The 14609-nt window shown below is 48.7% G+C and overlaps 1 protein-coding gene across 18 annotated transcripts in view; it reads left to right on the top strand.

Moving 5' to 3' along the window:
• mycbp2 (MYC binding protein 2) overlaps positions 1-12669 on the top strand; it is a 78613-nt gene extending 65944 nt beyond the window's left edge. For all 18 annotated transcript variants that reach the window (XM_079733263.1, XM_079733261.1, XM_079733268.1 and 15 more), the window contains 21 exons: positions 147-307; positions 1347-1503; positions 1852-2076; positions 2204-2269; positions 3082-3321; positions 3665-3754; positions 3869-3949; positions 4301-4567; positions 4931-5214; positions 5678-5774; positions 5945-6064; positions 6732-6833; positions 7271-7399; positions 7765-7897; positions 8099-8202; positions 8634-8822; positions 9791-9898; positions 10168-10377; positions 10616-10723; positions 10867-11032; positions 11257-12669. In XM_079733263.1, the coding sequence (XP_079589389.1) occupies positions 147-307; positions 1347-1503; positions 1852-2076; positions 2204-2269; positions 3082-3321; positions 3665-3754; positions 3869-3949; positions 4301-4567; positions 4931-5214; positions 5678-5774; positions 5945-6064; positions 6732-6833; positions 7271-7399; positions 7765-7897; positions 8099-8202; positions 8634-8822; positions 9791-9898; positions 10168-10377; positions 10616-10723; positions 10867-11032; positions 11257-11372 (3153 nt within the window). In that variant the 3' untranslated portion in view covers positions 11373-12669. The remainder of the gene's footprint in view (positions 1-146; positions 308-1346; positions 1504-1851; positions 2077-2203; positions 2270-3081; positions 3322-3664; positions 3755-3868; positions 3950-4300; positions 4568-4930; positions 5215-5677; positions 5775-5944; positions 6065-6731; positions 6834-7270; positions 7400-7764; positions 7898-8098; positions 8203-8633; positions 8823-9790; positions 9899-10167; positions 10378-10615; positions 10724-10866; positions 11033-11256) is intronic.
• The last annotated feature ends 1940 nt before the right edge of the window (positions 12670-14609 follow it).

Genomic DNA, 14609 nt, shown 5'->3' with positions numbered 1-14609 from the left:
AACGCACGCACACAGACACACACGTGCACACAAATAGACACACACGTGCACACAAGTGCAAACAAATACACTTGCCCACAGAGACACACACCAATTTTAAGACACGACCGTTGCCTCTTTAATTTGTATTGTTTTCCGCATCGCAGGAGCGAGACCTCGGGGTGTGCGAGCACCCCCTGTCGGACATCGTCATCGCCGGGGAAGCGGCCCACCCCCTACCCCACACCTTCCACCGCCTACTGCAGACCATCTCCGACCTGATGATGTCACTTCCCAGCGGCAGCTCGCTTCAGCAGATGGCTCTCAGGTAAAGTGCTTTTCTCTCTGGGAGATGGCGGCGTCTGTTTACGTCTGAGGCACTTTGGAGATGCGCGGACATTCGCGGACACGCACGGCTCTCTGAGCGAGCTGCAGAACTCGTGACGGGACGGGTAATGACGTGCCGTGTGGATCCCATAGACAGCCGTCACTGGCGTTCCCCGTACGTCCCTTAATCAGTTTTCTTCCAGCTCTTTGCATGGAGATCTCTAATTAGTAACATATATAACGACGGACCAAACAACAGAAAATTAATTGCAAATTTCAACTCTGAAGTGGATTTCTATTTGAATCTGGACGTTTTTTTTTTACCCTCATTAGAGATTCTCAAAAAATAAGTGTGTGCAGTATTTTCCGAGCGATCCATCCACTCACAATCAATAGTATGGATTCCGCACGCTGTGGATCTGGGGGCTTCATAAAAGCAGCTAATAGGGATGAGCGTGAACACTATGCATCGGCTCATAGGGTCGACCTTCCTCCCGCGATACTTAATAATAGCTGTCATACGGTTCTTTCAGATAATTGGGAGGCTGTTGCTTGTTTTCCTAGAAATGCAGCGTGGCCTCCCCCCCCCCCCCCCCCCCCGTGTCCCTAAGGAAGTGCTCTAATCTCCATCCCCTCCCCCCCCCCCCCCTCCATCACGCTCCACCGCTGCGTCGGTTCATACAGCCGGTCTCCCACAGTGGTTTCATAATGCATGCTCTCCATTCACCTCCATTAGGGCTTAGTTATGGTTCCACCTTGACGCAACCCAAGGGGGTTTACGGACCCATTACGTCCTTGCGTCCACCGCAAGGGCCTGACGTGCGCCTTCCAAAAATCGGTAACCTCGCATCGGGGCGATGCAGCAGCAAGGGTTGGTCCACTAACGTAAACCCGACTGCGTGGTCATTGCGTTGCGTCAACGTGGAACCATAACAAAGCCTTTAGGGTGCTGTGTCGGTCCACACAGCGGGGTGCATCGTAGCGGTTTTGCAATGCACGGGGGGGAAACATAACGGCTCTCCCTTCCCCTCCGGTACTAGGTGCTGGAGCCTGAAGTTCAAGCAGTCGGACCACCAGTTCCTGCACCAGAGCAACGTCTTCCACCACATCAACAACATCCTGTCCAAGTCGGATGACGGGGACAGCGAGGAAAGCTTCAACATCAGCGTGCAGTCGGGCTACGAGGCCATCAGCCAAGTGAGACCCGGCCGTGGGACCGGGAACCTTAACCCTGGACCCACTTTTACCTGGCATTTTGTAGTTCTGTCGTCAGATGACACAAAATTCAAAATATTTGGTATCTTCTGATTAACAGTTTTCAGCTACTGAGTATCATAGCTATCTATATATTGTGCTATTAGGAATATCACAAATTATTGTTTTGAAACATTTGTCATTTGTGTCACTGCAGTCTTGATATGTTGTCAGGCTCTCGGTTAGCACAGGACACAAGACACTCATGCATTGGTGCAGGAGTATATAGAGTGTATAGCCCGTTTGCCCGGTATGAACTGTGTACTGATTAGGTGTGTGTTTGTGCGGCAGGACCTGTGCGTGGTGACCTGCCTGAAGGACCTGACCAGCGTGGTGGATATCAAGACGTCCAGCCGTCCGGCCATGATCGGCAGCCTCACGGACGGCTCCACCGAGACCTTCTGGGAGTCCGGCGACGAGGACAAGAACAAGACCAAGAGCATCACCATCAGCTGTGTCAAGGGCATAAATGCCTCCACCGTGTCCGTCCACGTGGACAACTCCCGAGACATCGGGGTGAGTCCTGGCCCCTGCCGGCCCAACCAGGCCAAGGATCACATAAATAGACAGATAGATAGATATTTATATATGGCTATGTTTTATTGTCTTTTAATTGGTTTCTTTTGTTCACTTCCCCTCACAGAACAAGGTCACGTCGATCACATTCCTGTGCGGGAAGGCGATGGAGGACCTCTGCAGAATCAAACAGGTTTGGCCACCCACTGTTTCCCTGACTTCAAAGAGAAGCTGGTCCATGGAAGTGGAGGAGATTGGGGAACAGCTAATGCAAGCCCTTGTTGGATAATGCACTGTAGTAGACTTGACTTCTGTGGCAAATCCATTGACATCAAAGTGCATCTCTCAGTACAGAAGGAGACGTCAGAGCTGGCCCTAGCTTCCCAGCGTAGCTTTATATAACCGATCAATCCATCCTGTGTCTCATGTCTTATTTCTGCTTTTATTCCGTTTAAAATAAAACTTAGATGATAAATAAGAATGTAATGGCACAGTTAAAGAGCACGTGATGAGCCACTGTTTCATATCTAACACTGTGATTAAAAAAAAAGCAGTGAGTTAAGTGTCGAAAAGCGCAACTTTCTCGGACACCGCAGTCAACCACAGCCCAGACAGAGCTCCACACGTCCAAAAAACTGCCTCTTTGAGTCTGACGTCACGTAAAGAACGCCACCTGCATTCGCAGCTAGCAGGTGGTGTTATGAGGACAATGACAAAAACCTAGGATGTTTTTCTCACTCGCTCTCTCTCTCGGGAACTTATTTCAGTAACAATGATAAAATAGCATAGATTACTATGTTGACGATCAAATAAGACAAATTGTCACGTTTAAAACCAAATATATTGTGGCTTTGGGTTTACTGTCTCTTTAAGAGATGCACCTGCTAGCTCCCTGAAAGCCTGCTGATAAAACAAAATTCCAACAGTCGGTCCAGAAATACCCCGGGATGTTTAACAACACAACCCCCCCCCCCCCCCCCCCCCCCCCCCCCACCCCCCACCCAGGTGGACCTGGACTCGCGGCACATGGGCTGGGTGACCAGCGAGCTGCCCGGTGGGGACCACCACGTGGTGAAGGTGGAGCTGAAGGGGCCCGAGAACACGCTGCGGGTGCGGCAGGTGAAGCTGACGGGCTGGAAGGACGGCGAGAGCATCAAGATCGCCGGGCAGATCTCTGCCAGCGTGGCCCAGCAGAAGAACTGCGAGGCGGAGACCCTGCGCGTCTTCCGCCTCATCACCTCCCAGGTCTCTCCTCTTCACGTTGACCGTCGTGTTGCACAAAGAAAAACAGCCTCATTGTATTTTTATGTATCTTCAGTTCTTTTCTAATCTCAGTGATTTTTTAAAACCTGATAAAAACTTTAATGCTAGTATTAAGCTTCCACTAAACAGACAAACGGCTGATGCAGCTGTTTGTGTCATAAGACACTTCATAAGTGTCATAACAAACCAACTAACTCCCAGCAATATCCATAGTATATTTGTATCGTTATAATAGTAAATCATGAATGGGAACCGGTCTATGTTATGAATCGTTCAATGTTATGTAAGTTGTATTGTGATTGAAGTTCCCCATCGATCTGTGCAGGTGTTTGGGAAGCTGATCTGCGGCGACGCTGAACCCACACCAGAGCAGGAGGAGAAGAACCTGCTCTCCTCGCCTGAAGGAGAAGACAAGGTGTGCTCTCCCTCCCCGCATCACTTCACCTGACACGGCCTCACCTTATGCTGCATCACATCGCATCATTACGGCTCTGAATCGAGACCTTGCTGCTTGTGTCTTTGTCTCCAGGCGCCGTCTGACGCGGACCTGAAGGAGCACATGGTGGGCATCATCTTCAGCCGGAGCAAGCTGACCAACCTGCAGAAACAGGTGAGGCACTGGGGAGAGGGTCTTGAGGAGCTTGTTGAACCTTGCTCTGAAACACACAACCGGCCCCCCGTGATCCTTTTATTGGCCCACTCTCTATGTGGTGTGATAATCACAGAGGGAACACAAAGCCAAAGACTTGATTGAGTAGACATCGTTAATTTAAACAAATAGAGTACTGGCCAGATAAGGACAGTCAGGCGACGGTTTTACTGTCCCGACGTGGCCTTTGACTGGCCAGGATCCAGGGACACCTTACCGTTGAACCCTGAATGATTTCATAAAGAAGGATTTACAACCACGTGTGAATCCGCCCCGTCTCACCGACCGAGCGCCTCCCGTCGTCCCTCCCAGGTGTGCGCGCACATCGTGCAGGCCATCCGCATGGAGGCCACGCGCGTGCGCGAGGAGTGGGAGCACGCCATCTCCAGCAAGGAGAACGCCAACTCGCAGCCCAGCGACGACGACGCCTCGTCGGACGCCTACTGCTTCGAGCTGCTGTCCATGGTGCTGGCCCTGAGCGGCTCCAACGTGGGCCGGCAGTACCTGGCCCAGCAGCTCACCCTCATGCAGGACCTGTTCTCCCTGCTACACACCGCCTCGCCCCGCGTACAGAGACAGGTGAGGGCCCGCACGGACGCACGCGTGCACGCGCGCAAACGGACACGAGTGAACACGCACTCAAACACTCACACAATGGGGACACCGTATACAGGTCCCGCCCTGTATCGAAGCCGTCATATCCCCAGGACATTTTGAAATCCCACAAATGTTTACTCGACCTAAAATTGATATTATCGTACACTGTGTTTCATTATCTTACAATACGGAAAATACCTTTGTAAAGTTTTAAAATATCGTAATGGGCAACACCACAGTCGGATGATCATCTTTTCCACCGCTCACACACGGTTTGAACGGCTTTTATCCCTGACGTGCGTCATCACTTCCTGACCCTCTGGTGCCTCCCCCCGGTAACCCTAGGTGACGTCCCTGCTGCGGCGGGTGCTGCCAGAGGTGACGCCCGTGCGCCTGGCCAGCATCATCGGCGTGAAGGCCCTGCCGCCGGCCGACATCAGCGACATCATCCACTCCACGGAGAAGGGGGACTGGAACAAGCTGGGCATCCTGGACATGTTCCTGGGCTGCATCGCCAAGGCGCTCACCGTGCAGCTCAAGGCCAAGGGCACCAGCATCGCGGGGACCGCCGGCATGGCCGCCGGGAAGGGCGTCACCACGGTGACGCTGCCCATGATCTTCAACTCCAGGTACGCCCACGGTGGGGCCTTCGCCGCCGCTCTGCCCCACCGGGGGGGGGGGGGGTTGGGGCCAGAGAAACTGTGGCAACTCTGATCAGCTCGGAAATATAGTACATGAATACGATTATATAAGGTATTTTATTATATTTGATCCTATTAAAATATGTATTATGAATATTCTTTTATGATATATAATATTATACAATATATTTTATCACATTCAAATATATGATATGGATATGATTATATAAGAATGCATTTTGATACATTATATTATATATTTTATTGCACAATATCATCTGCACTGTGTGAGTTGCCCCATTTGCAGCCTTTTGTGGCTCAGGTTGGTAGGTAGAACTATGATTAGTGGCTGCATTAGAATTAAAACATAGTGCAGGTTTAATTATCTAATATAAAACAATAAGGAGATGAGGGTGTGTGTGTTGACCCTGTGCATTGTCATGGTCTCCAGCTATATCCGCCGGGGGGAGAGCCACTGGTGGATGAAGGGCTCCACGCTGCCCCAGATCGCTGAGATCATCATCAAGCTGGTCAAAGACATGGCTGCCGTGAGTCACCGCCGTCTTCTCTGTGCATCCCTTCCAACGTCATCCATGCAAATAACACACAACATACGATAACGTTTGGAACTATGATAGTTACGACTTGTATGATATGTATATGCATCACGACAAAACTGCCGCAGCGCTCACATGGCTCTCGCTTCCTCTTGTTTCAGGGCCACCTCTCGGAGGCCTGGTCCAGGGTCACCAAGAACGCCATCGCGGAGACCATCATCGCCCTGACCAAGATGGAGGAGGAGCACCGCTCGCCGGTCCGCTGCGTCGCCACCACCAGGGTACTCGCTCGCTCTCTCTCTTGTTCTCTCTTGTTCTCGCTCTCTCTCCCTTGTTCTCTCTCTCTCTTGTTCTCTCTCTCCCTCTCTTGTTCTCTCTCTCCCTCTCTTGGTCTCTCTCTCTCTCTCTTGGTCTCTCTCTCCCTCTCTTGGTCTCTTTTTCTCTCTCTTGTTCTCTCTCTCTCCCGCGCTTGTTCTCTCTCTCCCTCTCTGGTTCTCTCTCTCTCCCTCTCTGGTTCTCTCTCTCCCTCTCTCACACACACACAGCCTCCACCAGGGTGTGTGTTAACATGATCCTCCCCTGTTGGCTGTCCTCAGCTCTGGCTGGCGCTGGCCTCCCTCTCTGGTTTTCTCTCTCTCTCTCTCTCTCTCTCTCTCTTACTCACTCACTCTCTCACTCTCTCACTCACTCACTCACTCACTCACTCACTCACTCACACACAGCCTCCACCAGTGTGTGTGTTAACATGATCCTCCCCTGTTGGCTGTCCTCAGCTCTGGCTGGCGCTGGCCTCCCTCTCTGGTTTTCTCTCTCTCTCTCACTCACTCACTCACTCACTCACTCACTCACTCACTCACTCACTCTCTCACACACACACACACACACACACACACACAGCCTCCACCAGTGTGTGTGTTAACATGATCCTCCCCTGTTGGCCGTCCTCAGCTCTGGCTGGCGCTGGCCTCCCTGTGCGTTCTGGACCAGGACCACGTGGACCGCCTGTCGTCCGGCCGCTGGATGGGCAAAGACGGACAGCAGAAACAAATGGTGAGAAGAATCAACGACACACAAGTGCATGTTGATCCATTGATCCTTGTACAGAGGTGACGAGTCGACCTGCCTATAAATAGAATTGAAATAGATTTTTTTTGAATATATATTTCCATAAAGTAATGCATGAGACTTGTCCCTGTTTTGTGGACGGGCCTGAATCTGCACTACTCATTTAATGTAATGAGCTGGTTTTCTGCCAGTGCAGAGATCTTGGCCAAATACTTTTTTTGGGACAGCCCTTTTCTTGTTCAAGTTGTGTCGACTTCATTAATAGACAATCTGCTGTTGTGTAACCCCTAGTATTCACTATGTAGTGAAGGGGGGAACAAGTTAGTAAATCGGAAAGCAGCAGATACATTCTAACTAGACACCTGTTGATTATTTTGAGGGCCAAACATGAGAACACTTCCCCTTTTCTTCCCACATCGCAGCCCATGTGTGACAACCATGACGACGGCGAGACCGCGGCCATCATCCTTTGCAACGTTTGCGGGAACCTGTGCACCGACTGTGACCGCTTCCTCCACCTGCACCGACGCACGCGCTCTCACCAGAGACAGGTGAGCCCCGCGTACCACACACACACACACCCAATCACTTGTGATCTTATTTTCTACCTTTGTTTCACCAGGAATAATCCCATTCAGAATCTCTTTTAAAAGGGAATCCTGACCAAGACAGCAGCATATAGTTCCATATAAAATATACATTCAGCAACAAGACAACATAAAACAGAAAAAGACAATTGGCAATTTAACATCATCTCAACATGATCACCACCAACGCTCAATATTAGCACGCGTGCATTAAGTACTCAAATAGTCCTGCTCCGTTAGTGTAACCTGTGTCCAAGTCAATGCTGCCAGTTTGACCACATATGACTCGTATGCCTTCATAAGCCCAATTCCTCCCGGCTGGTTTGCAGGTGTTTAAAGAGGAAGAGGAGGCGATCAAGGTGGACCTCCACGAGGGCTGTGGGAGGACCAAGCTCTTCTGGCTGATGGCTCTGGCCGACTCCAAGACCATGAAGGCCATGGTGGAGTTCAGAGAGCACACAGGTGAGCAAACGCTTGTCCATACGGATGAACCTTTATTAGGACAAAAGCTGCACCAAGTGTAACACATTTCGGAAAGTCTTTTGGAGAACATGGGATTCAACTTTGTTAATGTTATGTTGTCTGACAAGTTTTCATCACTGTGCTTGTTTGTGTCTGTGTGTGTGTTTGTGTGTGTGTGTCTGTGCGTGTGTGTGTTTGTAGGTAAACCAGCATCCAGCAGCTCAGACGCCTGCAGGTTCTGCGGTACTAGGAGCGGGACGGAGCTGTCGGCGGTGGGCAGCGTCTGTGCGGACCCAGACTGCCAGGTACCCACTGGTCTCATTTCAAACGTTTATCATGAATAACAAATGGGCAGAGTGGCCACGCATAATTTATACACATTAAAGGGAAGGACTTGGTTATTTGTCGCTGTTGCATTTAAAACCCACTCGTCAGGAGTAGGTGATGACGGTTTATTCTAAGTACTTTTGGCCATACAAGTTTTATGCATGTAGACGTAGGCTACTTGGCTCACAGATGCCGCTGTTAAGCTCGTCACATGTTCGGCCCTGGATGAAAAAGAGGCAAATATATATTTTGGGGTATTCTCATTTGTTGATTGCACGATGAACGTGTAGCCGTGAATCCGTTACACGAGGTAGGCTTTGCATGGCCTTATGGTGCGACTCCGTATATTTGACCCCGTGATCTTTCCCCTGTGGTCTTTAACCCATGCTCCTCCTGCCTCTCCTTGCAGGAGTACGCCAAGCTGGCGTGCTGCAAGACCCACGGGTGCGGCCACCCCTGTGGCGGCGTGAAGAACGAGGACAAGTGTCTGCCGTGTCTGCACGGCTGTGACAAGAGCACGGGCTGCCTGAAGCAGGACGCCGACGACATGTGCATGATCTGCTTCACCGAGGCGCTGTCCGCAGCCCCCGCCGTGCAGGTAGGCCACGCCCCCCCCACCAATGGGCTGCTGCCCATTGACCAATGAGCTGTCAGACTGAACCACAGCATGGAGGAGAAGTGATTGTTGCCGATGTGGACTCCTGGAGCTCTATATCTATATAATATAATAATAATAATATTATATATGGGTATTTATATAATATTATATCTAATATCACAGCCAAAAGCTAAGTGCGCCTCGGATGATATTATGAATCATAAAGACTGGGTCTGACGTCTCTGGTACTACCACAACAAGTAAAGACTCGTCGAAGCCGTCCGGCAGCTCCGGCGGTGTACTCCGGGAGCTGAACTGCCGAAGCTTCGGCTGCAGTCCGGCGGGGGTAGCTCAGCGGTAGTCCGGCAGCTCAGCTCCGGGAGTACAATCCCTTTCTCCCCCATGTCTCCTCCTCCGGACTGCCGCCGAAGTCCCGCCGGAGTCCGGCAGCTCCGGCGGGGGGAGGCAGACCAGCAGAGAAAGGGATTGTAATCCCGGAGCTCAGCTGCCGGAGTGTCGCTGAGTTCCCCCCGCCAGAGCTGCTCGTCCGCTGGTCCACAAAATCTTAGCTATGCTCTGATTGGAGGGGAGTGGGGAAGTGGGAGGTAATATTCAACTGTGCCCCCTTCCTACGTAGTAGGGGGCGCCGAAACTGTGACATTTCTTACAACAACAAACGACTACTAAGACTTAGAAATGTAAATAAATACAAATTCCTATTAGATAAGAGGTTCTAAAATACACATGGGTAAGATCCAACACATTCACTAAATGTGTATTGATTCTGTCTCTAGAATATCGAAGGCATGACCACCCTGCATGAAAATCAATCTTGGAACGGATTACGCTTTGAAAAATGTTCTCATCCTATTAGTAAACAAAATCCACAGGTCCCAGCCCCCCCGCCTCTTAATGGTTCACTGTGTCCTTCAGAGTGGCTAATCGGTCCATCTGTTCTGCCTCCCCAGCTGGACTGCAGTCATGTGTTCCACCTGCAGTGCACCAGACGTGTGCTGGAGAACCGCTGGCTGGGACCCCGCATCACGTTTGGCTTCATGTCGTGTCCCATCTGCAAGGTACTGAACACGCTCTGACACTTACTGTCCTCCAGAGAGGAAGTGAATCTCCAACACGTACATCACGTAGAAGTACAGCGAAGCCCAGAATACAGAACGCCTATGAAATAAACACACACAACAGCACACGGGACTGGAAGTGAGTTTGTCGGCGGCAGAGGGCAGCCGGGCCTTTTTTTCTTTTGTTAACTGTATCCGACACAGCAATGTAGTGTGTTTAGTGGTAAAAATAGATCGTGGTCAAGTAACGTCATGTTTCTTTTGTCCAGAACAAAATCAACCACTCGGTGATCAAGGACCTGCTGGACCCCATCAGGGAGCTGTACGAGGACGTGAGGAGGAAAGCCTTGATGAGGCTGGAGTACGAGGGCCTCCACAAGAGCGAGGCCATCACCACGCCGGGGGCCCGCTTCCACAGCGACCCCGCCGGCTTCGCCATGAACCGATACGCCTACTACGTCTGCTTCAAGTGCAAAAAGGTACACCGGCTACCCACCCAAAGGCCTCCTGTTTTAACGCCGGGTGTCATGCTGATGAGTCATATACAAGACATAGCAACTGGTACAGCTGATCTGCGCATCATACCTCTGGTTGGAAACGCCCCCCTGTGATGTCACTGTAGGGACCAATAAACTAAACTAAAATAGGGTCCCTTTCACATGCATACCCGGCTCCAGTGTTGGATGGTTTTAACCCCTACTTGTCCCCTTACCGCAGGCCTACTTTGGGGGAGAGGCGCGATGCGACGCGGAGGCCGGCCAGGGGGATGACTACGATCCCAGCGAGCTGATCTGCGGGGCATGTTCTGATGTCTCCAGAGCTCAGGTGGGCACGGAGCTGGTTTGACAGCCTGTGGGGGCGCCAGGGTTAAAATCCCAGTCGGTTCCCTGACTTGTTTTGCATTTCCAGCTTGGACCTCTGTGTCTCCCTCCCCTTTTTAACAAATGTGTTCTACATTTCCCCCCAAGATGTGTTCCAAGCACGGCACAGACTTCCTGGAGTATAAGTGCCGGTACTGCTGCTCGGTGGCGGTCTTCTTCTGCTTCGGCACGACGCACTTCTGTAACGCCTGCCACGACGACTTCCAGAGGATGACCAGCGTCCCGAAGGAGGAGCTGCCCCACTGTCCTGCAGGTACCACTGCCTGTCCTTATCATGTGCACATACTGCTGCTATGGCTACAATAAGGTGCATTCTCCCCACAGCGATAGCCTCATAAGAACACCATTGTACTATGGTAAACGGTCAAATACTGAAGGTAACCACGGCACAGTTGCCTTTGGCTAGCTATCTCCTGATGCGAATGCTTATTGGTAAGGCACTAAGAGTCGGTGTGTTGTGGCCCCTTGCCCTCGCAGGTCCTAAGGGGAAGCAGCTTGAGGGGACTGAATGCCCTCTGCACGTGGTGCACCCGCCCACGGGAGAGGAGTTTGCCCTGGGCTGCGGCGTGTGTCGGAACGCCCATACCTTCTAGGCCACCAGAGAGAGAGACCCGTACTGAAAAAGGCTTGTTGATCTACTGTGATTCCTGGCTGTCGCTGCTGTGGACGCTCAGCCCTGGACGACGGCCCCTCCGGCTGTGTGCGAGCCACACTGGAGGCCCCCCCATTTCCCCCCCACACACACACACACACACACACACACACACACACACCCCCCCCCACCTGCTGGTCAAGCTTTCTGTTCGCTGGACTACAAACGAGAGTGCCAGAGTTCTGCTACAAAGACATACTCAAGGGTCAGAGCTCTCGGGAATCGCGGTAAACTTAATGAAAAAATGAAAAGTTATGTTTAAAAAAAAATGTATATGAATTAAAAGAATACTTGTGACGTGTTTTGCATGCGGCCGTTGTTCTCCCCTCGGCTTCCATAGGCGTCGCACACCACCCGATCAATGAAGTGTAACAATATAGTGACGATTAAACATGGGATATAAAATACATTTGCATAAGGCAACCGTGGAGGGACGTGGTTAGAAGAAAAAAAAACATGGGCCGTATTTACAGCTTCCTAAATATGAATTAAAAGATTTTGTTGTATGTAAACTGACTTTTTTCGTAATCCTGTACAGTATTGTCCCCTGTCAAGTGCATCATGGGTTGACGGACAAAAAAAAGACGTGTGGGTGAATAAGACTGTTAAGAATGTCAAGTCTGGGAGGAAAATAGTGTACGATTTATCTAATCTTGTATATAATGATAGTATCCAAAATAGCTGTATTCCGAAATTGCTACTCTCCACTTCAGTTTTGTTTGATATTCTGGGTTATGTTTTGAGCCAGAACTTTTAATGAAGTGCAATACTGGGTGTGCCTCCTCTTCTGCAGCTGTTATACCTATGGAATGTATGTCAATAAAGGCCACTGTACATTTTTATACAGTAGACACAGTTGTGTTTCATCCCCTTTAAACTGTCACTTATGTTTTTTTCTGGAAATGCAAAAAAGAAAAGAGAAATAAAGTTATAGATCTGGGACATGGAAGCCATTTTCATCTATAGAACAGTTGTATCCAAACTTCACCAGGAGTCAATTTTCAAGGAGTGATCACTGCACAGTTTGAGGCCAGTAAATTGCACCAAATATTACAATTAATCTCTAATATTATTCACGAGAAGGAGATGTGGTGTGTGGGTCAGAGGAAGAGTGACAAAAACAGCTGCTGTTATATATATATACATAAATATATATTAAAAAAGCATAATACTTGTGAATCTGCTCTGTAATATCTGTGGTGGATGGAGTTGAATGGTAATAAACCAGGTTATCTGTTTCGCAGACAACATTGTGTGATTTCTTAATGACTAACAGAAGTGTTGACCATTTAAATACAATGTAAAACACAAAGGGACTAATTACAAATGTGCTATTTGCATTGTACAAAACCGCCCTTCCTATAAGTGGGCATAGATAATAACTCTAAAGGTGGCAACTAGCTGGGAGGTTGCAGATTGCAACCAACTGAAAAACCTTTCCTGACCCATCTCTTTTCAACCACTACGGGGACCCGTACTGGTCTGTATTGTGTAAGGTGCCAGTAGGTACTTCCAAAAGGATGTAATCGGCTATGACAGCATCGAGTAGAAAAGTTTCACGGTTCTTTGACGATTTAAGAATTGCAATTAGTTTTATAAATGTAAACCTATGTCTGTGTCAATAAAATAATAACTAATCACAGAACTGAATGGGACTGCACACATACAGCGAATTTCCGTTTTGCAAAAGGACATTAATTTGAATTGCACCAAGGTTGATTTTTAGCTTCCGAATAAATCAGTTACGGTTCTGTAACTACTCACCTATTGTGTCCAGGATGTGTTGGCCAGTAATTATGTAGTAGGCGAGAAGGTTAATTACTGCCGCTAAATAGGCACCTACGGGCCCATAGCTATGGGGCTGATGACCACTGATAATGTCCATTCAATTGAGGGATAACGAAGCGGGTGATATTATGGTATTATTGAACGTAAATAAACCAAGGTTCTACCAGTGTGCGCTGCACTGGGCGTGTAGTGGCCCTGCATCGCACAGATGCTTACAGCGCCCTCTAGAGGAAGTCCATGAATTCTGTCGTGGGCAATGACTTATTTTATCCTTGCTGGTCACCATGTTGTCAAACGTTAACAAAAGTTTTTTACTAGTCTACCAAATAAGGAAAATGCATATCCTTAAAATGCATGTTACTGCTACTTTAAAGATTATTTCTCTTTCCAAGTACATTGACATCAAACTTTGAATGAAAGATGTCCTTTTTAATTAACATTCCACTTAGATTTCCCAATAATTGCAACACCAAGGGTAATCAAATAAATAAACATTGTACTAGTCAATTGTTCACTGGCCTGACTGATAGTATGGAGTTGTTTGTTCTCTGTATAAATGTAAAGCAACCCTTTTAAACGTTTCTCCAGCCCTGATTTAATGGTTTAATGAATACTGAAATTAATTATATTGAATCAAACAACGTATGTCCTTTTATAGTGCTGACTGTATTCGAATGTATAGTTGTGTGTAGGCCTATGCACCTATATATATATATATATATATATATATATATATATACAGGGTGCGATTTGTGAAAAAACCAGAGGGGGGGATAATTTTGTAAATTTAGTAAAATATTTCAAGACTTTAATTCTAAAGTCAAAATTATGTATCTCAGAAAACGTGAATATTGTGAAAAACTTCAATATTGTAGACTCAAGGTGTCGCACTCAGCTAATTGCTGATTAGGGTTGCAAAGGTTTCCTGAGACTTTTAATGGTCTCTCTGTTTCAGTAGGCTTGACAATCATGGGGACGACTGCTGACTTGACAGTTGTGCAGAAGACAGTGATTGAAACCCTCCACGAGGAGGTTAAGCCTCAAAAGGTAATAGCTTAAGAAGATGGCTGTTCACTGAGCGATGTTTCCAAGCATATTCATAGAAAGTTGAAAGGAATGAGAAAGTGTGGTAGAAAACGGTGCACAAGCAATCGGGCTAACCGTTGCCCTGAGAGGATTAAGTAAAGGCCATTAAATAATGTGTGGGAGCTTCATAAGGAGTGGACTGAGGCAGGAGGCAGTGCATCAAGAGCCACCAGGCACAGATGTACCCAGGACACGGGCTACTACAACTATCGCTAGTCATTGCTAGGGCAAGAGAACTGGTCTGTCGCTTAGTGGTCTGTTACTCATTTTTATTTGGAAATCAAGGTCCCAGAGTCTGGAAGAA

The sequence above is a fragment of the Pollachius pollachius genome, assembly GCF_949987615.1.
Source record: "Pollachius pollachius genome assembly, chromosome: 3".
NCBI classification, from domain to species: Eukaryota; Metazoa; Chordata; class Actinopteri; order Gadiformes; family Gadidae; genus Pollachius; species Pollachius pollachius.
This window is presented reverse-complemented; position numbering and strand designations above follow the sequence as displayed.